The following is a 24,932-nucleotide window of genomic DNA, read 5'->3' on the forward strand; positions in this document are numbered from 1 at the left end:
AGCGCTCCGTGGGGGCTCAGCTGCCAGCTGCCGGGAGGGGTTTCCACTCGGCGATAGGGGAAAAGGCAGCTTTGGGCCGTGGGGAGTGCGCAAGAGGGAGAGCGGCTCTCCTGCAGGGCATCCCTAGCAGCAGGCGGTGCCTCCGTGCAATCTTGCCCAGGTATGCTGGGCATCCCGGCTGGCCTCTCCCGCTCTTGCCCATGCCCTCCTCCTCCTCGGGGCATTCCCTAACCGCTGTCATTCTCTAACACCTCCTGAGCAAGAGCCCTGTCAGCTCAGCTGCTGCATCTTCTTCTGTGGGTGTGATTTCAGGAGAGCGATGGAGCCACGCTGCTCTTTGTTTCTCAGTGCTGCTCAGCCTTGAGCGTGAGCTGTCCCTTGAAAACTGCCCGTGTGCTGCAGTTCCTGGTGCTTGGAGTATTTGGCAATAAGATCTCACTGTCATTCAGCAGCTGTCAGGGATAGGTGCCAAGGAAAAGGCGTCTCAGACCTCTGTGTTTGGACCGCGGGTGGCTCAGTTGTATATTGATATACATATATTATATATATGTATATATATGTCAGTCACCTGCTCCTTGGATGTGAGGCAGGATGGGCAGTGGAAATGCTCTCCAAAGCTTTTCCCTGCTCAGCTACGCTTCTGCAGCTGTTCCAGTTCAACTTCTGGTGTGACTCAGTAGATGAAGCTATGCTTTACAGGAGAAGGGCCAAGCTTCCTAATCATTTTGCTATCTTTTTTTTTTCCCCATCCCCAAGTTACAGAAGTGCTTGTGCAGCAGCCTAATAGCCAGCCCTTTTCAGAGTCTGAAATGATGAGGAGACTTTTAAATCCAAATGACAAGGACTTGTAACTTGAGGCTCACTTATAAAATGTATTTGCTTATAAGAATTGCTCTGCATTTAAATAGCACTATGTGAATGAAGATTTCGAAGATGAATAAGCAGTACTATCCATTTTGAGACGGGGTGAATCATAGGACTTCCACCCTTTCAGAAATAGTTTGATTTACTGCATGTACCTGTTTATTGGCATTCGGTGTTGTATACCTGAGATACATCATCTATTGGTTTGAGTCAAGTGAATTTCAAGAGAGTGAAAGCTGGAATGAGACTGTGAATTAGTGGTGAATCTGTGCAAAAACATGATGAATAGCATTAGTCGGATACCAGACTGCTTAAGAGATAAGATGCCCCAGACTGCTGTATTTACATCTAGCTACACACCTATTGCAGCAGATGTGGTTTTGACCCAAAGTACTGTGGCCTGCAATAACCGTGCAGAGGAGTCGAGGACAACCAGGCTGGGAACACCAAGACGAGATCCGAGCCCTGTGGCAGCTCTGGTCAATCAGAGACTGGATGGATACAGAAGTATTTCTGTAATCTAACCTGCTGCTTTTAGTTTTAAATCTGCTACTGATATGTGCACATTTCTTCTTCTTAAAGCAATGAAAAAGAGGGCTTGCATTTCAGGTGCACGTACTATCTCGCATATGGACCCCTCAGTTCTTCTTCCTTCTGCTTCTCCTCTAAAAGCGCTGGATCTACCTCTGTCTGAAACAGTGCCTGCGTATCAAGGTCTCTTTTATGAGCTGTGCAGAAGTATTTATTTCATTTTCCTTCCTTACATAAAGCTCCAACACGCAGTTGAATTGCAGAGTTTGGTAAAGTGTGCCTTTCTTTTCGGATGAGTTAAGTTCTCATCTTTGCTAATCAAATATTTGGGCCTCAGTGCATGGTATATATAAGACCTTTCAGTATTAAACTAATTCAAATTGAATCTGTGACCGTAGGACATTCATAAAGCAAGAATTAAAATATGCAACACATCTTGCATGTCAGGGATATGCCATGTGCTTTATTTTGCTTGTAATCCTGAGAATCTGCAAGAAGGAAAAGTGGGGTTTAAAACCGAGCTCTTCTATTTGAAAAATAAATATGAAAATAAATACGAAAAATAAGCCAGGCCCCTGGCATGAGTGAAACTACACCACATGGTTTCCATACAGAAAGTGATACTGTATCAGCTGCGCTGCTATTACAGCTATTGCCTGTTTCCCGCACAGTCCTTGCAGCTTAGCAGGCTGGCTGCTTACGGGAGATCCCGAAGCTGCTCCCATTAAGGCTTTTTGGGGGATGGAGAAGGTCCTGGGGGCTGGATATGCCTGGTTCTGTGAGCACTAGTGTTCAACCAGTGATGAAATAGGGTTCTGTGAGCACTAGTGTTCAACCAGTGATAAAATAGAAAGCAAGTATTGGTTTCAAACGCTTCCTGTTACAATTGTGCTTTGAAAAAGCTCAGGAGTGCTAAACCGAGAGAAAATGGTAAGGCTCCATTTTAGGTCTGAAGAAGAGCAATTCAGAATCAGAAGTGGTTGTGAAAGTGGTATGTGAGTCACAGCATGGAAATATCTCTGCCTCTGGGTACAAAAATTGAACACCCTTTCCAAAAATGAATGCTCAGATCCTATTTCTGTTGGAATAATTGCATTCTTCCCACCTAAAATTCTCTAGGCACCTCGAACTGTCACCTTCCCTTCCCGCTCTGCTTTCCTGTTTCTTTGCAGTGTGGTGTCAGATGATTGCAGTCTTCCTCCTACGTGCGGTTGCTGTTAATTGTGCAAAATGATGAAGATGTTTACTAGGGCCGCGGAGGTTTTCTGAAGCCACCAAGTAACTTCTAGTTTTGATAGAAGTTTCAGGAAATAAATGAGATTCCAGTTGAGTATCGCAGAAGATTTCTCTGCTGGAGGCATGGAAAACACAGCTGCCGCGCTCAGCCAGCAAGCGTTGCTGAAACTCCTGGGGTTAGTGCCTGCACCGCACTTCAGCATCCTTCAGGGGCAGGAGGAGAACTAATCTAAGTTTATTCTTGGTTATATTTTAGAAACCCATGATCAGCTGCAGGTTTGTGATGATTTTAGGCTGGTTCTGGTAGTGCTTAGTTGTAATTGAGCTGTTCCCTGCCAGCCCTGGGAAGCTTTGCTGCTTGAAATCCTGCACCTGTTATCTCTTTACAGCTAGACCTTGTTTTATACATATTATATAATTTTATATAATTTTATACTGCGAAGTTGAAAATGTAAATAACAATAGGATTGTGAGGATTTGAACAGTGTTGTATATGCTTATATTACTTATGTTATGGCCTTATATTATTTCCCAATATTATTTATCAGTTCTTAGGGTAAATATACTACAGGTGGTCAGGTAGTACAGTAACAGAAACCATATAAATATGGCTAAATCACCCATCCCTTTTAGAAAAGAAAAAAAAAAAGAAAAGATAGGGGCACCCTCAGCAGTGTATGAGACGCAGAATCCGTAGTTTATCTCTGTCATTTTTCCATGACCATGTTTTTAGTAAGAATAGCTTTGAGCCAGGATTGAGATTCCATCTTTTAAACTCTGTGTGTCTCTATTATGAGATATGCTTTCTTATTGTAAACAACTTAGCTGAAAACATAGATAGTTATTACCAAGGCACCGCTTGTTGCAGGATACTGCAGCCCTGAGCAGATACAGACAGTTGAGCAGAGAGGAAATCGAAACAAGCTGCTTAATTTTGGTGGAGGCTTGTTTCCAACACAGTTCTGGGAAAAATATCAGTGGCTGGCTTGGGTTGCAGCTGAAAGAAAAGCAGATGTGAGAGCTGTCCAGTCGACATCAAATATTTGCATCTTTTCCCATAGGAAGGGAATTGGGAATTGCTCATATGTGCTTAAGCCCAGCAGCTGCTTGTCACCAAAGGGTGTCATCTGACCTTCTCTATACCGCAGGCTTTTGGGCACCACTGTGCAGCGCGCAGCCTGTGCCGGCTGTGTTCACTGCGGCTTCGCGTGGGAGGTGATGGCTGGGAAGGGAGACGAGGAGGGAGGGAGAGAGCTGGAGAGGGGAGAAGAAGGGAATCTCGTGGTGGCCACCAACAGTCCTTACCATGGGTTCAGTTTGGGCATTGGTTGTGTATGGCTCAGACATTGCTAGTATAGAATCATAGAATGATGGAATGGTTTGGGTTGGAAGGGAACTTAAAGATACCTAGTTCCCCCCCCCCTGCCATGGGCAGGGACACCTTCCACTAGGTCAGGTTGCTCAGAGCCCTGTCCAACCTGGCCTTGAACACTTCCAGGGAGGGGGCATCCACAACTTCTCTGGGCAACCTGTTCCAGTGCCTCATCACCCTCACAGTAAAGAATTTCTTCCTAATATTTTTAGGAATTTCTTCCTTCAATTTAAAACTGTTGCCCCTTGTCCTCTCAGTACACTCCCTGATAAAGATGAATGAATTAATCCTCTTGTTTTAGCATCTCTGTTTATTTTCTAATATAACAAATCACTTTGGAAACCTTCCCAGGACCCAGAAACCATCACGTGTTAAGTAAAGACACCTAAGAAACTTGGGTATAATCAGCGTGAAGGTCTGGGTAGTGCTACTGGCTTGTCAGTTGTGGCAGGATGGTAGGTTCGGAAGTGCCTGGCCATGGACCAACCCACAGCATCTGCATGAATCTGTCAAAATGAAGATTGCTGCACTAAAAAAGTCTTATTTCCCCCTGATGCTCTCTGATGCATCTTACCTCCTTGCTGGAGGGTGCACAAAGATGGGGAAGTGGAGTCTTGCTCTACACACCACGGGGTTAATGTCCCCATTGACCACTTTGGGCTTTCCCAGTGGTGACAATCCTTGCTTACCCTGCTCAATTTCCAGCTAATTTCCGAGAGGGGTTTTTCCCTAATTTGTTTTAGTTCCCACTCCCTCAGTTGGCTGCCTGTGGGATTTGAGGTGCTTTGGTCAGCGGAAAACACAGGATGAAGGGTGTTAGTGGCGAACTCTGTGTGCCACATCCCAGCAGCTTCTGTGGGTGCTACGGGGGTAGCAGTACCCACCTGCAGCATCCCTTATTGTACGTCCAGCTGGGCCTGTATCTCTCTATACAGGTTAATCATGTTTCTCAGTCATGAGAATCAAATGTATAGAAATGGAAAAAAATCCAATTGTGATGCTAAATCATAATAAACATACCAAGAAATAGTTTTAACTCTTGGATTAGGCTCCTTTCCTCTCCTGCTACCCTGTCGCTGGCCCTCCCTGCTGGTGTCCCTCTCCCTTCACGTTCACAAATTGCTGGGGAGGCGTTTTGGGAAATAATCCTATCTTGTGACTTCCGTAAGGGCTAGGGGCTAAAGTTAAATTGGGTGTAATTAGGCCAAAGGCTATTACTATGGCAGCTGCTGGCTAAGAGCTTGAAAAACGTCTCCAAGTGCTGCTGAAGCAGGCTGTATGCGAATAGTTGACGTTTGCACGTCTTGCATTTATTTCAGCAGGGTGCTCTGAAACCCAGGGCATTAATGACAGGACTGAGTCAACAAGTGTGCAAGTAGCATCGGTCTGGAGCAGCCAGGCAAACTGTGAACTTCAAAGCATATTTTGTTAGAGGTGCAGACCCCAGAGAACGGCAGCATATGCTGTGCTGCTCTTTGGCATATAAGGAGTGCTCAGTAAATAGCAGAAGTTACCAGCATCAGGAACAGGCCTGCCTGGGGAGCCGGACAAACTTGTAAAAACATTTACTTTAATGGCAAGTCTAAATTGTCTTTGGGTGAACATCTTCAGCTGTTGGTGAGGAGATTTTTTTCTGTTTAACTTCTACAGAGCCAGGTTTACATTTCCTATGGAAATGATGGTAAGCTGCTTTTGGTGCCAGAATTAATTTAAAAAGCATCATGGCCCTCTGGTGTTGCTTGAGATTTGGGGTACCACCCATGTTGGCAGTAGAGCCGCATGGTCATTGCCACTGTTTTGAGATGTTTCTCCTTCAGGCGAAGAAAAACTTTTTTTTGTTTTCCCTAAATCTCACTGATGGGAATTTCATTCACAAGTTTTTCCCATGAATCAAGAAACCTATCGCTCTGAAGGCAATGCTTGATAAACACCCAGCTCTTTTCCCACTGCATGATTTTGAGACTTCTCTGAGGGATAACTGGCAGCCCTGTGGAGAAGGAAAGACACTTGCTGGCTTCTCTGACCCATTCCACTTCAACATTGCATCACCTGAACTTTCCATTCTGCTACTACTCCATTACCAAAGTAAACCTTAGGGAACAGGTTATTTTCTTCAGTGCACCCATTTGTGTCTCTCCATACTTCTTAAACATAGTGTTTATTCTGTTTCACCCAACCTGCCACTTTGGTCCATGGGAAATGTCTATAAATCTAATAAAATAATTCCTTCTGGTCTGTTCTTAATGCATGTGTGTACACCCACACATACAGTTGCTTCTTTGGCATGCATTGAGACATCTTTTTTCATATTTTAAAATCTTTTTTAATGTTGGGGTGGAGGATGTGCATTGGAGGGTGCCTAGCAGTCTACATTGTGTATGTGTGCCTTGATTTTCTTGTTCGTGGGTTTTTCTTTAGTGGCTGCTAACATGGATAATTCTTGCTAGATAAAATCAGGTGTTTGAGTATCGTGGCTAGTTCATTTTGCCTTGTGGAAAATTATAGTAGTAATTAATGGCTAGGTTTTCATCCAAGCTTATGCAAATCTTTTTCCAGTGATTGCAGTGTATTAGAAACCAAATAATTACTTACTGAAGGTTTAATCCTGTCAACTACAACCACATGATCCTGGTTCAGGAAAAATAGTTCAGCATATGATTAACATTGATTCTTGGAAGTACTCTCTGTAAGTTGTAGTTTCTTAATTAGATGTTTAAGTCAGAAGAGGGCTGTTGAGCGACTAGGGAGGAAACCAGTCCAGCTTGCTGGGTTTATGCTCTCTCTGGTAAGGGATGCAGCCAAAGGATGCTGAATCACAGAATCATAGAATCACTGAGGTTGGAAAAGACCTCTAAGATCATCGAGTCCAACCGTCGACCCAACACCACCATGCCCACTAAACCATGTCCCTAAGCACCTCATCCACATGTCTTTTAAATACTTCCAGAGATGGTGATTCAACCACTTCCCTGGGCAGCCTGTTCCAAAGTTTAACCACTCCTTCACTAAAGAAATTTTTCCTCATGTCCAATATAAACATTCCCTGGCACAACTTGAGGCCATTTCCTCTCGTCCTATCGCCAGTTACTTGGGAGAAGAGACCAACACCCACCTCGCTACAGCCTCCTTTCAGGTAGTTGTAGAGAGCGATGAGGTCTCCCCTCAGCCTCCTTTTCTCCAGGCTAAACAACCCCAGTTCCCTCAGCCGCTCCTCATAAGACTTGTTCTCCAGACCCTTCACCAGCCTCGTTGCCCTTCTCTGGACACACTCCAGCACCTCGATGTCCTTCTTGTAGTGAGGGGCCCAAAACTGAACACAGTATTCGAGGTGTGGCCTCACCAGTGCCGAGTACAGGGGCACGACCACTTCCCCACTCCTGCTGGCCACACTATTTCTGATACAGGCCAGGATGCCATTGGCCTTCTTGGCCGCCTGGGCACACTGCCAGCTCATGTTCAGCTGGCTGTCTGAACTCTATGCTCGTCCTGCCTTGTACCCCAGCAAAGCAGCTGGATACTGAACAGGGCCTCTCTCCTTCAGATTTGAGATTTTCCTTGGGATTATGGGAGTTTGTTTTTGTAGGTAGGGTGGGTTTTTTTTTGGAAAGCATCTACAGGGGCATTAGGGTGGGAATCACAGAAGTGACTTGTATCCTGCTCATTTAGCATCAATACCAAAATTTCCACCTCCATTTGGGCAAAAGGAGCCGGAGAAGGCCCACTGCTTGCATCTTAACTCAAGAAGTCCCAGCTGGGATTGGGGCATCTTCTTTTAGACACCTGGTGACAGATCCTTCCCAAATGAGCTTGCAAGACTTAGGCAAAGTGGATGAAAAGGTGTTAGCAGGGCACAGGATCTCCACCTGTAGGCAGCCCCATGCCGGTTTTTACAGTGCTGTATAGGAGCTGCAGAGGAGCCAGTTACAGAAGAAAAAGATTCTCCTGGTACAGACACGGAGGAGGTAGCTGGGGGCTTGTTGGCAGAGCACACATGAAGATGTGCGGCAGCTGGGTGGGGTGACAGTCGGCCTTGCTGCTCACTGGCTGCGGTGACCCAGGCTTGTACTCTGCACTCAGTTGCATGCCTGCAAGTGATTCCTGCCGTCAGCGACCAACTCCATCTGATAATCTCAGTGCATTTGTAAAAGTGAGTTTTTATCATACATGGCTGCAAACCTGTTGCTGCCTTAAGTTTCTGCAGCTCTTTTGGGTGGTCTCTCTTTAGGGCAACCATAGTGAGTGGCTTTTTTTTATCTTCATTTGTTTGCAAAAGTGTAAGTCAAATCCCCATCACTCCCTGTCCAAAGTTGATTTAGTACCAGGGAATGATTAAAAGAAAAGTGCGTAGCCAAGTGTAATGGTAACTTGGCCAAAGACTGTTGTGGCAACTGCTTAATGAATGCAGTCATTTATTATTCCTCATCCTTCTTGCTGTGTGTTTTATCTCCATGTTGTTGTTATGGGCTTGGCTGCTGCTTTTCTTTTTCCCCTTCTATTACTTGTGGGAGCAAAGGACAGGGAATAGCTTCATGTCACCGAGCCAGAAGGCTGTTCCTTTGATAGCAGAGGACTATTAGCCTTTCATAAACTAGACCTGTGCATGCATGTGTGCACAGTTGGTCTGTGGAAGGCGTTTGGCCTTTTGCCTAATTTCTCCTCTAATAAAACCTACAGATTTTCATTTTCACTTCCTCCAGAATAGCCCAACACAAAGTAAATTATCTGTGTAGATTTATTACTATTACTCCTTTGGAGGGGAGAAGGAAGGAAAAAAAGATGGAAAACTGTGACCATTTTTAGATGCATTTAATAATCTGTGTTCTGTGTAGATTATGCACAAAAACAACCTCTCCGTTTAAGCCTTAACATTACCGTGGTTAGTGCAAAGTTGTAATTTACATTAACAAGTGTTTACAACCAAGACTGCAATAAGTTAATTAAAAAACAGTGCAATAACTGGAGCGTCCCCAGCTTCTGCTTGATGTCAAGCTCTATCTGCTTGGCTCCCAAGTCAAGTTGCCAAAGGTTTCCAACATCCCTGCTGAAACCCCGGGGATCAGAAGAGCCAGGTTCACTGCTCTGCTGCACCACTGACATTGCTGTAGCTATTCTGGTGTGAAGTTGTGCACATAACTCTTTGGAGAAGGAGGCTGGCTGCCTTTTTCATCACAAATTTTGGAGAAGGAGGCTGGCTGCCTTTTTCATCACAGATTTTGGAGAAGGAGGCTGGCTGCCTTTTTCATCACAGATTTTGGAGGAGGAGGCTGGCTGCCTTTTTCATCACGAATTTTGGAGGAGGCTGGCTGCCTTCTTCCTCACCAATTTAAACACTCCATCACTTTCAGTGGTTTCCCACCCATTAACGAGTATGAACACAGGGAATGTGTTTCTTGTTGCAGATACACAGACATGAATAGGACAAAGCATCTTTCTTGCTCGTCCTTTGAAAGGGTCACTTGTTTGCTGCTTCACACCGGGCACAGTCAGCAGCAGGAGGTTCGTTAAGTGATGAGAGCAGAGCATAAATGGTCCCTATCCAGTGGAGGACAGACACTCCAATTGCCTGCTCTTTTCTTTTCTTTTTTTTTTTCTTTCTTTTTTTTTTTTTTTCTGCAGTGTATTTTCTCTTGAGCTTCCACAGCTAATGGAAGTTCTCTGGAAAGCAGAAACTCCCGAAGCTTTGGGAGGGTGCAAGTGCTTGTCTGCTGCCAACTTTGCTAAATCACGTGAGCTCTGGTCTGATAAACAGTAATTTGTTTTCCATAAGGGAGGCTTGTGACAGGTCAAACCATGTCCTTATGATACTACAGCCTTAGAAACAATTATAATAGTGACTCATAAGTAAAGGCTTTTATTCATAATGCTGCTTGACTATGCTACATTGTAAAAAGGCTATATAAGTTACAAGGCAAATGCGGTCGGCTCCTGTTACAAAAGTTCTCATTCTCTAAAAGCTAAACCAGCAAAAAGGCACGAATTATACAATCTTATACAAAATACTTTTTCCCTATAAAGCATACAATTAATTAGCACTAATTTTGATGAATTTTCTTAATGTTACGGAAAAAAAAGTAGCAATATTTCCCCCCTCTTGCTTTTTTGATATTGGTGGTGTGTTGGAGGAAGCGTTGGAGGTTGCTGTTGGAAGAGGGGTGTTCATGGAAGAGCCATCTCCACTTTGTGTAATCGTTTGGTGAAACAGCTATCCTGTTTCAACATTTAGGAAAGCCTGCTGGAAATGTGGGTTTTTTTGCTTTCACTACCAAAGCTTCAGAAAGAAAATCAAAACCCCTCATCCTGTTTTATTAGCTCTTATCCAAGGAGCCACTGATACTCCACATACGATAACCACACTTCCTCATTGAGGTATGCTGCAGTAACTGGTGCCTGTAGCTGGTCAGAGCAGAATTTGACCCTAAGGCTGAGGCTGGGTAAATAGCTGCTCTTGCTGTCAATTAGTGCCCTGATCTTAATTTGAAGCTCCTGAGCGGCTGGAGTGGTGCTGGGAGCGAGTGGGGATGACGGTGGTACGCCTGATCCTGGGCACAGCACGTCACTGCGCTGGTGAGGAGGGGGTCTGGCACCCTTTGGAGGTGTCTGGAGGCCACAGTTACTCTGCCAGAAGTTACATGAGGAAGTCCTTGTTTTCACATGTGTAACTTGAACCCCTCAAAACTCACGCGCGGTCTCAGAGGCAAAAGAAGTGGCAGCACCCTGGGCCAAACTTGCCCTTGCAGCACTGCAAGGACTGCTGGGCTGCGGGAATGGTGTTTGAGGTCTTGTCTCAATAAACATGTAAGTGGTAGGTTGTGCATTTGGGAAACACAGTGGCATGATGGTACGTGATGGTAGCTGTTTCCTCAGGAAACCAGCCTTATCTGATCACACTTTATATCTACCGGTTCCCCTTTGGCCTACCTGAGTCAAGTGCAAGCAAGAGAGACAGGTCTTGGAGGTCATGTACCCCCCAAAACTTAAGAAAATAGGCCAAAAAGACAGGTGCTTCTAATAGACTGTCTCAACCCTTAGGAGACATCAGAGAGGCCCCATGGGAGTTTAACCCTTTGAGTGCAGTGGAAATTTAGTGACTCTCCTCCCTGCAGAGCTGCTGTGTGTCATCCGATTGCTTTGGATACTGTGAAATCCAAAGCAATCCAATCCAAATACTGTGAGCTTTTCTTCCTAAACTTCATTTCTTTTTTTTTAATCTTCCGAGGACATGATAACTTTTGCTTTGTTTTCCCAGGTGCTCAGATAAGCTGTTTTGCACCCAGCTCCTTCTCCTGGCGACAAGCTGCTTACGTGGACTCCTACTGCTGGGCAGCTGTGCAGCAGAAGCAAGCATCCCAGAACAACTTAGAAAACATTCCCCTGTGGCTGCATAAAGTATGTACAGATCTCCTTCTCCTGGAAAAATTGTCCCCATGTAGAAGCCTGCCTTTGCCTCACTTTTCTTGCTCCTCTTCTCTGCTGTAGTCCTTGGCTTTGACTTAACTCTATTTTTAGAGAGAATGTTTTCTTTCCCTTACTTCCAAAGAGGGTAGTACTAGAGAAGGTATTTTCTTCTTTTAAATAAAGGGTCTGTCGTGCTATAATAACAAATATCGCCAGTTATCTGACACAAGAGTAATGTTAATGTTGCTGTGTAGCCCTGGAGCTGAGTGCGTCACCTGGCTTTAGCTAGGAACTATTTTAAAATCAGGATACAAGACACAACTGTCCTAATGCCTGTATCAAAAGCTTACTTTAGGAAAACAGGATAATAAAAACATTTTGTATTTTTATTGCATTACACTTGGCCAATTTTGCATGAAGAGGAACTCAGGGCAGATAGGCATTTTGGGAGAGATGAAATTCATCACTGGTACCAATAGGTTTAACCCTGTCTTCAGTGTGCTCTTCTGAGCTTCCACAGGCTGTTCCCTTGCAAACCGTGAGCTGGCTTTCACTGCTCTGGGAAAAGCATCATCATACTGAATGCACAGTAAGAGACTTATTTTATAGGTAAAAAGTGCAGTAGGTACTAAGATACTTCAGCTGGCTCAAAGCGGTTAGTGGAGCTTTGGCAGGAGTTACAAACTCTTGAGTAAATGCCATGCCAATGCCTGGAACTGACTCAACTCGAGAGGTAGCGTCGCCCTGCTTGGGCAGTGCTGATGCCAAAGTAAGAAATGCTATTGGAGCTCTGCAAATTTGGGGTGTTGTGTGCTGCCTTCCCCAGCTCTTTTATTACTTGCCCCAGCAAATAACCCCCCTGGCACCTGGGAGCGGAGGGGAACCTGGTGTTAGAGGGAGCTCAAGTCTGGGACCTGCAGCACCTGTATTTCTGGGTTTTGCTGGTGTATCCTGTACCTCAGCTTTTATTATCCAGTCAGCTGATGGTATCTCCTCTGAAAGACTATTCAGGGCTGTCTCTGATTCATTTGCTGACTCAAATCACTAACCATATGTCATGGTTTAACCTCAGCTGGCAACTGAGTGCCACCCAGCTGCTCGCTCACTCCCCCCGCCCCAGTGGGATGGGGGAGAGAATTAGAAGAGTAAAAGTGAGAAAACTCATGGGTTGAGATAAAAACAGTTTAATACTTGAAATAAAATAGTAATAATAATAACACCAATAATAATAATAGAATATACAAAGCAAGTGATGCACAATGCAGTTGCTCACCACCTGCCGACCGATGCCCAGCCAGCCCCCGAGCAGCGGCCCCCCCGGCCAGCTTTCCCCAGTTTATGTACTGAGCATGACGTCCCATGATATGGAATGTCCCTTTGGCCAGTTGGGGTCAGCTGTCCTGGCTGTGCCCCCTCCCAGCTTCTTGTGCACCTGCAGCCTTCTCAGTCGGTAGAGCATGGGGAGCTGAAAAGTCCTTGCCTAGTGTAAGCACTACCTAGCAACAACTGAAACATCGGTGTGTTATCAACATTGTTCTCATGCTAAATCCAAAACACAGCACTGTACCAGCTACTAGGAAGGAAATTAACTCTACCCCAGCCAAAACCAGGACACCATAAGGATTTACTACTGCCTTGTCCAGTTAGCTCCACTCATAACCTTGATCCAACAGTCTTGTGTTTCATGAATATTAAAGCCAGACTTGTTGGTTTCTAGCCTGAGCTCTTCCTTGCTTAGTTAGTGCTCCGCTTTACTTCAGCCAGACCTTCTGCAGAGGCCAGTTGAAGTTGCTGGGACATCTCGCAATGCAGGCAGCTTGCGTGGGTGGAAACTCCACCTGCAAACCTGGATAAGTTGCTGCCTCTTTCTCTTGAGGGAATGAGTTCTTGTTACCCGATTTCTTTATGTTGAATTTTATGCCATAGTCACCTGCCGATAGCTGTAAGTCTCCTAGTTTGCCAGCCATGACTAATAGCTTAAGTAGTCATACTTTTATGATGCAACTCACGTTAATTTGCTGACTGGTCTCTCGGGAATTGATGCAGGGCCCTTCTTCCCACAGTTCCTCCATGATAGCTTAATGGTATGTGATGTTTCCTTGTAAATGCCCTGCAGACTGGCTGCAAGAAGTATGTCTGAACAGCTGAGTCAGAGCTTGTAGCAGAGGCTGGGTGCCTCATCTTAACATCCTAAATCCATGCCTAGTCACCTACCCTTCCACTGAGCCAGGCACTAGGAGCTGCAGATGCTGTTTGGAGGCCAGTATTAATTAACATCCTTCTACTGGTTGTTCATCAACTTCCATGCTTAACAAGTTTCTGGGGAAGGAGCGGTGTTACAGCTATTAACACTGAGCTTTGATTCCCACTGTGGTGGGAACATCTGAAGGTCTTTGGCTGTTGTTTGCATCCAGGGCCAGCAGCTGCCAGCTGCACTGCTGGGTGGCTTGCCATGGGGGCCGATCGCTTCTGCAGGAAAACAGGGCTTGGGTTGTCCCCTGGTGCAGGCTGTGTGCTGCAAGGTACATACAACCTCATTGCTCTGCAGGTTTTGGCTAGATAACCATTTTTAAAATGGGCAGAGCAGAGCCTTTCTGGGAGCACAGTGATGTTAATGAGACAAGGGAGCCTTCCTAAGCTCAAGTGAGAGAAGATTTGATTCTGCAGTGCAAGGGCAGGGATGCACGTAGAGGGACAGCAGGGATTGTTAGGCCCAGTTTTTCTTAAGACAACACTTGAGGCTTTTTTTTTCTGCTTTCTGAGCAGCAGTGCATTTATTTACAAAGCATCTCAGGTTCTTTCTAATACCCTGACTCACTTAACATCTCGCTATATTGGCATGCTAGAAGGCTCCGTAAGAAATGCTTAAGGAGGCATTAGATTACGGTTTTGGGGGATTGAAGTTGTAGGCCCCAATTCCTGATTGAAATGGATGGATTTCCTTATGGCATGCTGCCTGTGCTCTGTCAGAAGTGCTGTCAAAGGTTTGCGTTCCAGGACAGTGCTCATCACGCTACAGGGTGGAAGTAGGACTATGTTGCTCTTGGTGAAGAAGCCAACTTGCAGCAACTTGTCCTGCTTTTGTTCTAGGCATCTGGTTGCTCTGAAGGATTATCAAAACCAGTCTGCATTACAGAAAAACCGAAACCTTCCCATTTCCCTCCTATTTCAGAGTACAAGTTTGTGCTGGGATTTTTGGTTTTTCGATCAGTAAAATGTATGTTTCAGTTTTGGGCAATCCCTGAAGCTTGGGCACCTTTACCTGCTGCCCTTTCTGCACTGGGAGATCTCTCCCAACACTTGAATTTATCAGTTTGGAAACTTGTTTTGGAGTGGAGAGGAGAAGCGTACTGCAACTTTCTGGATTGCCTGCCTCTCTAGTGGTCTGCGCACTCCCAGAGGGTGCCCAGGGCCTCTCTCCTTGGAGAACAGGATTTTTGAATTTCCAGTGATCCTGGAATAACTCTTCACACTGAATAACCCTTAGCAGAAAGCAAAATGAGTTGTGTACTCAAGTGTACAATTCAAGAAACAAACTATCTGCAGATAGATAAATGGAAAGAAGAGACTATGGTATGTCCTGCATATATTCTTAGTTTAACGCGAAGATTTCCTCCTCTTTGTCAGTGAAAAAGCTGACAAAATGCTTATATAATTGAGTCCTCTGACAAGACTCATCTTCAGATTTGTCATTGATGAAACTTAGTCTGCTTGGGCTTCACTATTCTGTTGTCTCAGTTTTCTTTGGGGTTTTCCATTCAGGCTTAATTCCTTCAAGAGTTTTCTTGTATCTCTGAAGTGTCAAAACAGAGATACTGGTTTCTAAAGATGAGTGGGAAAGAGAGACAGACAGTGCTGATGTGGGATGGAAGAGTCATGTATTTGCTCCCTCTATGCACATAGTTTGCTTCTGGTCTCTAAAGATGAGTGCTCTACCTGACAACTTATTTTGATAAAACTTAGCTTGATCCTTAACTGGAACAGAAACAAGCTTTGGCGATTGTGGGTGGGCAGTCCTTGCAGTCCAGTGGAATAGGAGACTGCACTGCGAAGCCTTTTTAATCTGTAGTGCGCAGATAATTTTTTTTAAGTTTTTAAGCTGTATCAAAACAAAGTAAGTAACAGGTGGGGTAAAAAAGGTCATGTGTGGTTTGAGATTCACTTTCAGATCTGGAGGCAGGATAATATCTCAACCACATGGCAGACTTCAGAATGATGAGTCATTTATAGCTCATGTTTCTGCCCTGAAAACCAATGAAACATCTCCCATCGACTCGAACAGGAATAGGATCGTATCCAGAGGGAGCTTAATATCTTTGCTTCTGGAAACATGTCTTTGCTGTCATTAGCCTGTTTGGGGGCTGGTGGCTTTGCTTAGGCTCTTCACAGTGGCATATAGAAATTTGGAACTGAAGAAGCAGACGCTTCACCATGATCTTATTTTTTAATGAGTAATATCTTCACATCTTCAGTGCTTCCTTCTTTGTTGAGTGCTGTATGCCAATTAATTTTCTCAAGGCTGTGCTTAACAGCTTTGTGCTATTGTACTTGAAGTTAGTGTTTGACCACTATTAGGTATGGTAGAAGTCTGAATGCTTGCAGTCACTTTAATAGTGTTTGCCCAGAGGAAATAAGGACAGAAGATGCACTAAAATTAGAAAACTGTTGCTAAAGTGGTTCTTGTTTTCTGCCAGACATATTTATCCAGACCTTGGCAAGCTCTCTGTAGATTAGGTCCTTGAAAATGCCTTTTGGGTCACACCACTCTTGGCAGCTATATTTTATTTGGATGATAAAAGCATATTTGAGCTTATGAAGAAGTTTTTAAAATGCTCTTTTAACTGCTGTATATTTACTGGATTTTAGCACAGTTGAAGCTGGGGATGTTATATAATAGACCATTTTGTGGTTTAGTCTGATTTTTCCTTTCACCTTCAGGAGAGTGTGATGCTAATGCATCTTTAAAAGACAGTTTCATGATTCCAGTGTCTTATGTGCTTATACAAACAGATTACTCAAACACTTCGTCTTCTATACCCATGCATACTTAAACAGACTGATGTCTTCAAAGCTTATTTCCCTGGCCTCCCAATAAATGGCGAAAAAAATCATGTCATGAGAAGATCAGGAATTAATTTTGATATTTGTAATGCTAGCACCGTATGTGTATTTATCAGTGAAAAGCTATGCATGTGCATTGGGAACTGAAGTGTTCCCAGTGGTGAAGATGGTTCGTGCCATTCTGAGTATCTGAATGTAGATATTCACAAATTCTGGTAAGACAGAGTTGTTTTGGAAAATATACATTCAGTTTGTGCAGGTAATCATCATGAGAGGAGCAAATGCAGGCACTTGATTAAATAGTCATGACTTCAAAAGAGTTCAGTGTGTTAGACAGATAGATTTCTAGAGTTCAGACTGCATGCATGCAGGTTATTTTTCTTCTCCATTCATAGTAGCTGGTATTGATTTAAAATTGCTCAACCTGTTTATGGTCAGTGATGTAAGAAAACAGCACACATCTGTGAAGTGTAAGCGTTTTTCGATGTGCATAAATTATTTGCTTTGATGATAACCTTTATATCTGCTTTTGCAAGTGTAGAACGCAAGACTGAAAACAATGTGTTGTGCTGAGATGGGGGATCAGGGCTCTGCATCGTAACACTCCTGGACATCCTATTTCCTAAGCTCTCCTTGTCCAGAACGATCATGCTTTCTGTATTGCAGGGCTTGGTGGAGTGTTGTGCCACAGGCTACCAAACAGCCAGTGTCAGAGCAGGTCCTTTTTTCATCTTTGGCTGCCTTGTGGGATGCGTTACTCTTCGAGTACAGCCGTGAGATACAGAGAGGCACTAATTCTGCAGTTCTCATTTCAGTTACTTGTTGCAAAGCAGCGATGTTGAACACACACGTCTTTAGCCTGGAGGAAGGAATCCTTCTCTGCCCAGATTTCTGCTCAGATAAGGCTTGAATTTCAGTGCCTCATCAATACCGGTCAACATGGGCTTGGGCGGTTTCTGGTGTTGAGTTGTCAGACATATCCTGCTCAGGTATCAGGTGCTCTTGGCTTTTAGGAGGAGTAAGGGTATAGCCTGTAACATATGCAGTGCTCAAAGGTCTGTCAAGTGCAATGACCTATAGCAGTATAGAACGAGGGGCAGTTGACCTCTTGTCTTCCTAGTGCTCTGCTTCCTTGGGAGCTTGCTGTCCCACCCAGCGTGCCATCAGACTAAGGGACAAGCAAGGCAGGTGAACCTGCTTCCATCATCTTTAGCTTTCAGGAGCTCAGCAATACTTAGCAGAAAACATAGGGGACTCTAGTTTGAGTCCCTGGTGCATGTGCTGCTATTTTTGTCTGTCTCATGCTGAATACTAATCATATAGTATCTATGCCTAGTACCTTCCAGAAACTTGGATTAGCCTAGCTGAAGCTCTGCTATTCTGTTTTTGACTGGCAAACTCGTTGGGTCTTTGCCTGTCCTTTTCTCCTTGCAGCTGGGTGGAAATGAAGGCTCAGGGCATCCAGGTTGAATCACTGTGTTGTAGCCCTTAATGTAATTTCATTAATAAAGTTCAGAAAGGAGCGTTTTGCACCATAGGATATTGTATCTATTCTAATGTATCTGTTCTAATCTGCTTTCAGAGGACCTTTCTTCAGTTATGCAATCTCATACCATCTTAAATCCAGCATTGTGAACTTGCCATTGAAAAGGAACTTGCTAACTAGACAGCAAAGGAAAAACTGAGTTTTACTTTCAGGGCAGTATCTTTCTCTGGCATATCTTTGACCATATAGTTCTTGAAGTCAATGACGTTTCCCATTTAATGTAAATACTACTAACTATCCAAGACTGAAGCAGCATTTCCTCCTTGTGCGTTCAGTGCCTTGAAAGTAAATACATAAACCATGAAAGAAAGGCGTATGACACATGCTTATCCATGTATGAATACCACAGAGTCCTCTTCTTAAAATGGGAAGTCATTATGTGTGACTGTAAAATGTGGTCAGATGAGCTGGATAATCCGAGTCTGTTGCTCTGAAACCTAGGACTCATGCCAGATGACTTTGCATTTTCACTTCTGCTTGTTGGTTCAAGGCCTTAAATTTTAATGATTCAAAACAATTTGTTAGTTATCTAAGCCTACTGTTAATAAATAGAACAAGCGTATCTTTCATTTTTAAAAAAGCCAGAATCCGAGAAGGATGGAGTTGTGCGTCAAGTGCTGTGGAAGGGCTGACAAATACAGGCTTTTGTTTCCAAACAAAAAGAGATGGACTAATGGTCACGCTGCTGCTCTGGTTTTGAGACCATTCAGAAAAGAGCTGCATAATGTTTTCTCATGCTGCCATAAGCTACAGCTTTGGGAGTGATGAGAGCCTGGCGAGGGAAGGCCCAGTAAATGTGTGGCAAATGTGACTTTGCCCCAGTGGTGTGATGCTTCTAGGTGAAGAGGCAGTGGTGAAGGAGTCGGGGAGAGGAGGAGGTGCAAGGGAAGATGGCAGAGGCTGGTCTTAAGACAACAGTCTGTAATAAGGCAGGGGAGATGGGTGGGATTGGTGGAGGTCTGGGGCAGAGCAACAGGACTGATGCCAATGTGCTACACAAGTGCAGAACGTGCCCACAGAGTCTTTTTCTAGGTATAAAGGAAGAGATGGGAACTGGGACAATGGAGGTTTTGGGCTGTGACTTCGGTATGTCAACTATATTGCCTCTTGCTGCATGTCTTGTAGGCCTCAGGGTGAAGAGATGTCAGGGATTAATCAGATACTGCCAGTGGCATTTCCAGTTTTGAGGATCAGAAAGGGAATTCCTAAATCCTCTGATGCCTGTAAAACTTCAAATGAGTGAGTAGTAAAGCCAAGTGGTATAAAGCAATGTAAGAAGCTTTGGCCGCTCCTTACTAAATCAGATGTTTCTTTGTTGTTTCTTTCCCCGCCTGGCACCAGTGGAAGGGTGCTAAGAGGTGTATGACAGAAGTAAATGAAGTCAAACAGGCTTTGCAGCAATATTATACAAGCTGGCATTTGTTAAGGACTATGGAAAAGGTGTTGCAGCAGCTTAGAGAGGCTTAGATAAGTTTAAGCTGTGTTTGTAGATAGATAATTTCTATTTCTACATAATACAGAATTCAAAGGACTGAAAGAGCCTGGCCATGAAACCATAAAGCTTTGGGTAGACCAAGGCATCCAGGACTTTGACCTGAGACACCCAGTGGCATTGTCCACAGAGATAAATATGAAGGGCAGATCCTTGAGCTGTTGGGTTTGAGTTGATGAGAAGTCTACAAAAACATATGGGACACGCCAGAGCTTTACATCTCAATTGGAAAGGATAGATTTGGAAAAACATCCAGATGATCTGAGGTTATCTGCTGTACAGAAAGAGGGAAGAGAGGAGGTAGTGAGGGCAGAGCTCTGCGCAGTTTCTACAGGCTGCTGGGAGTAGGGGAAAGATCATGTCAAGGGTGCAGCAATTAGAGCTGAGAGCTGGGAGATGACAGCCACTAAAGATGTGGTTTTGAGAGAATGAACTTGCTCAGTTCAGACAAAAGCAGTTAGCAGTTCAGAAAGAAGAGCAGCACCCATACCCAAGGGCTGTCTTGGCTGCTGGCATAGATAAGAGTTCTGGAGAGAAGAAATTCCTGACGGTGACTATAGACAATCCGTTCTGAGAGCATGGTTTAGTGGTGCAGAAGATAGTATGGATTCAATGGAAGTACTGGGCAGATTAGCAGTCCCCAGCAATTCCAGGAGATCAGAAGGAATCCCCTGGATCCCTCTGGCCTGTGAGGTCAGTCCCCTGTGGTGGAGAGGGGACAGGCCACTATGATAGAGCAGTACGGGGTTGATGCTCGTTCCTTGCTGGTGAGGAAGAGCTACCTCTAGTGGGATGTACGGTATAATTACAGTTAACTCTGCTTTGTTGACTAGGTTTCTGAAACAATCATGTTACTGGTTAGCCCATCCCTGCAGGATTTCTATTTCAGTTTTAAAGGTGAACCTTTTTGAAGTTTTATTTCTTGAGGACTTATCTAGAGACTGAAGTAGCAATTTTGGCCCAGTTCAATTATGTTCCTACTGAGCAGAAACGGTTAAAGTATGAATTTATAAGAAGGGTTGCATGGGAAAGCTGACTTTTAAATACAGCATTCTCTGTTTTCCGTGGCTATTTAGTGCTTTTCATGGCTTTGTCTGACTGTGTGTCACAAATTTCTGATGTGACTCCTATGTAGAGAACATGCACATCCAGAATGATGGTTCGTATTAGGGTCTCCAGTTGCTGATGCAGTTCCTTTAAGATTCAGGTTTTATTTATGTTTTATATATTAGCATATATGCTAATATATGCTAATATGTCATATGCATTCCTAGTATTAATAATAACATAGGATTTTGCTTTAATGGTAGGTGACATTAGAAGCAGCTTTCCTGGATAAAATGTTCAATAACATCAAATTATTTATTTTGTTTATATAAAACTTTAATCTCTCTTGATTATGCAAACACAAGTTGACATGTTAATATTAGGTCCAGATTCTCATCTTGTTAAATATCTACAAATCTTAGTGGAGCTGTTCCACTTGCACTGAGTAATGACTTCAGTCCAAGTTTCCTCTAAAATTCTTCATTGGCTTTTTCAATGAATGCGCATGTGTGTGTGGCTGTAACATTTAAGATGCCTTAAATCTGTTTGAAATTTTTTCACCACAACTAATTTAAAATTCTATAGGAACTGATGCTGGATTTGAGTTAAGTGTGCTTACTATCAAAAGCTGAATGTAATGAATTAGAGATTATCCAAATTTGCAGTACATTTTGTTAACTAACTGCTTGTCTAACTAGATCATACGTCATGTCTCTGTAAGGGTAATGTTATGTATGAATGTACACCTTGAATATAATGTCGTAGTAGATAGAAAATGCCTTCTTTCCAGCAGCTGGAGGGAGTTAGAGATTAAATCTCATGGTGAAAAACTCGTACTTGTTGATGACTAGAAGAAAGACAGAAAGACTTCAAGCTATTTTATTGTATACCTGCTTCAGCCCTTTCCCTAAGCAATGGGGACTGTGTGAGGACTGAATTCTCAGCGCTGCATTAACACCAAACCATTCTGATGCCACATGTTGGTTTCCATTTAGGAGTTATCTAAAAATATTTTAAAACCCTTAAATATTACAACCATAGTTACAACCTTTACAGTCTCTGTATGTCAGGCACTCTGAAGAGACTTTGCAGGCAGATGCAGCGCTATAAATGGTCTATTCATTAACCTCCTGACAGCTAATGGAGAGCAGGAGAGATTTTGCCAGTGTTTGGAGCATTTTAGTTGCTATGAACAGTGGTGACACATTTGGGAAGGCGAGTTATGTGACACTATCCTCTTCTTCCAGTCAGCCTCTCTGACAGCTGCTTTGGTTGCTTTTGCTATTTGTTGTTCCCCAGGTTAATGCTGCCTCTCTCAATTTCAGCTCCAGCAGTGCAGTTCTGAATATGCAATCAAAATGCAATGGCAATTCTGCCTTTTTTTTTTTTGGTGCAAAGCTCTAAGAAGTAGCAAGGTTACTGGAGCTGTCTGAAAAGAGAATTTGCTTCCCTGCATATCCCCAATAACCACGGAAGTGGGTTTTACTAAAAGCATTTAAATAAAATTATAGATAATTTAATAGGCTTATAGGAAATTTAATAGACTTATAGGGAATGATGGTGACTGGCTGACATTTTATATACAGGTAAAGCCTAATCTAAATTTTTTCTCCCTTCAGTTCTTCCCATACATCCTTCTGCTCGTTGCTATCCTGCTGTATCTACCATGTTTATTCTGGCGCTTCACTGCAGCACCTCACCTTTCTTCAGATCTGAAATTTATTATGGAAGAACTTGACAAAGCCTATAACAGGGCAATCAAAGCTGCTAATAGCATCCACAGTGGAGACCCCAGGGACCCTACTGACTTGGTTCCAGCTGTTAATGAGAACTTGACACAGAGGTAAGATGCTGGGGCTTGGCTTTCTTTGCTCTTTTCCTTAAGCTCTTAAAAGATGTGACACCTGCACTCCCTTAGAAATTTATTGCAAACGTTTGAATGGTGACCTGACACACTTTTATATTTGGCTAAAAAAGAGACGACATCTGAAATCATTACTGTGGGCACTTGGAGCTGGAACTTATAACTTTCTTTTTTCAAAGAAAACATTTGATGAGCTCTTCAGATTACTAATTACCTGAGATGTCCTGATTTCTTTAGTAGGTGTTAATTAGTTTTACCCACCACAGCATAAGGAAATGGGGATGGCTGCAGTCTTCGGTTCTCAATGTTCTTGACAGTCGCTTTCGTGCTGAGAACAAAGTCTGTTACTTGTCATCTCCCATCCTTTCAGATCTAGGTCTGCAAAGCTTCTGTTTAAAGAAAAAATAACGAATAGAAACCAAATACCAAAACCAAAAAAAGCAAAAGCCCCCTCTCTGATCAAATCAGTGCACTGTTCTAACCAGATCCAGTTTCTGCTTCATCCTAGGGCAGGGTAACTGTTTCTCCTTGCATGTGGGGGTACAAGCAATGCAATAGGGACTTAGGTCTGTTCTTTAAAATGTGGAGTTAGGTCTTGATGAGTAAAAAGCCTTCCAGTGTGCTATTACTGAACAAATGCTTGGGAAGTCTGCTTTTCCTCATGGATTTGCTTACTATACTTGTTTTGTATTGGAAAAGAACAAAAATTTTTTTTGCTGCGAGGGCAATACTTTTTTTCCATTTTACAGTGTTTGAGCTCTTTTGTCTCTTAAATGGCTTTTCTGTACTAGAGTGTCAATATTCTTAATTTATCTGCTATTCTGTTGTTTTTCTAATGACTTCAATAAAACTACCCTTGATTTACACCAGTAAGAGCAAATCCAACCTTGTGTCTATTTTAGAGTACTAGGTTTCTTTGAAATTTGAGGTAGGTGAGTGCTGCAGCATCTGATCTATGTGATTTGTGGTTTTTTTCTCTCTCTTTCAGTTTGTGGGAAATATCTGAAAGCCACTTTAAATACCCAATTGTGGAGCAGTACCTGAAGACAAAGAAGAATTCCAAATGCCTAATAATTAAATACATTATCTGTCGTTTACTCACTCTAGTAATTATTTTCATTGCATGCCTCTACCTGGGCTACTACATTAGCCTCTCCTCTTTGAGCGATGAGTTTCTTTGCAGTATCAAGACTGGGATCTTAAAGAACGACACAACTGTTCCAGAAGTGGTTCAGTGCAAGCTTATTGCTGTTGGTGTCTTCAAGGTACTCAGCTACATTAACCTGCTAGTCTATCTTCTAGTGATGCCGCTGGTAGTGTATGCAATGTTTGTTCCATGGAGGTGGAATTCAGGTATTCTCAAAGTGTATGAAATCCTGCCAACTTTCGATGTTCTAAAACTCAAGTCAAAGTGTTTTGATGACTTAAGCCTTTACCTCCTCTTTCTTGAGGAAAACGTGAGTGAACTTAAATCATTTAAATGCCTCAAAGTGCTGGAGAACATTGCAGTTTCTGAGAAGTTTGATGTCATGCAACTTTTGGTAAACCTTGGTACTATTAAGACAGATACCGTGGATGGGAAGCCAGGGACAGCTGTGTTGGAGAAGCCTGAAGAAACAACTACAGAAGAGCTGGAAAATAATGCAACAGAGCTACAAGGTAAGGTGACCTGCTCTTTCTTTAAAAAGAAAAATCAAAGAAAGAAACACCACAAAACCACCATATCCGAACCTGCTGGTATAGAGAGATAAAGAATCCATTAAACCAAAACTTAATTCATGCAAAACAAAGCAGGTTTCATCTAGTTATGTATTCCTACCACAAACATTTTAATATATTCTACAAGAAAATGGACCTGCTTAGACCTTGCTATATTGTCTGCAGTATGACTGCTATAACTTCACATATGTGCCAGAAGATTGTGGTGTTGCAAGTCAGTGGCACAGGCTAGACGCTGAAGTGTCTGTTAAGTTGGTGGTCCTTGCCAACATCTCTGCTCTAGCAGTAAGAGGCTTCAGCTGTCTGAACCTGAACTCCTTAAGACCACCTGCACAGTAGAAGAGCACTAGATTGGTCTACAGTAGGTTGCGCTTGAAGAAGCTCCGGTGAGAAAGCTGGTGGTTTCAGGACATTTGTTTTTCAGATATTAGCTCAAAAGAGTAGTAACTGCTGCTTCTGCTTTTCATTCATGTTTTGGCAGAAATCTTAGATGAATGTAAAAATAAGTCTGATGCTCAGAAATGCCGCTGGCGGAGGAACAGAAAATGACAAAAGAAGGGAAGTGGGACTGGGGCCAGTGAACGTGTTCCTGTTCCTTCTTGCACAGAGAGAAAGGAAGATTGACTGTAAAGTGATTTTTGCCGAAATGGTCTGAGTTGATCTGAGTTGGCGCAGTTGTTCTCTGAACATTCCCACCAGTTCCCAGACATGATCGGCTCTGAGCAATCGCTGTTATATGAGATGTAGTCTTAAATTCTGTGCTAAAAAATGTGGTATATCTTAATTGTGATTCCAATTCCCCCCT

General features: G+C 43.3%; 1 protein-coding gene across 1 annotated transcript; it reads left to right on the forward strand.

The window, feature by feature from the left end:
* Window positions 1-10,521: 10,521 nt before the first annotated feature.
* On the forward strand, window positions 10,522-24,676 carry PANX1 (pannexin 1). Its single transcript, XM_009334870.1, has 5 exons — window positions 10,522-10,567; window positions 11,250-11,389; window positions 22,164-22,387; window positions 23,397-24,067; window positions 24,609-24,676. The coding sequence occupies exons 1-5, from the start codon at window positions 10,522-10,524 to the stop codon at window positions 24,674-24,676; spliced, it is 1,149 nt and encodes a 382-aa protein (XP_009333145.1).
* The last annotated feature ends 256 nt before the right edge of the window (window positions 24,677-24,932 follow it).

This window comes from Pygoscelis adeliae, unplaced genomic scaffold (genome assembly GCF_000699105.1).
Source record: "Pygoscelis adeliae isolate BGI_AS28 unplaced genomic scaffold, ASM69910v1 Scaffold141, whole genome shotgun sequence".
Classification (NCBI taxonomy): domain Eukaryota; kingdom Metazoa; phylum Chordata; class Aves; order Sphenisciformes; family Spheniscidae; genus Pygoscelis; species Pygoscelis adeliae.

What these genes read in the sequence shown, in the direction of transcription:
- PANX1 (XM_009334870.1), top strand. Translation starts at nt 10,522, where the DNA reads ATGACGGTGGTACGCCTGATCCTGGGCACAGCACGTCACTGCGCTG. An exon ending in CACAGCACGTCACTGCGCTG is followed by an intron (nt 10,568 to 11,249) that starts GTGAGGAGGGGG and finishes TTGTTTTCCCAG; the next exon opens with GTGCTCAGATAAGCTGTTTT. An exon ending in TTCCCCTGTGGCTGCATAAA is followed by an intron (nt 11,390 to 22,163) that starts GTATGTACAGAT and finishes TTCTCCCTTCAG; the next exon opens with TTCTTCCCATACATCCTTCT.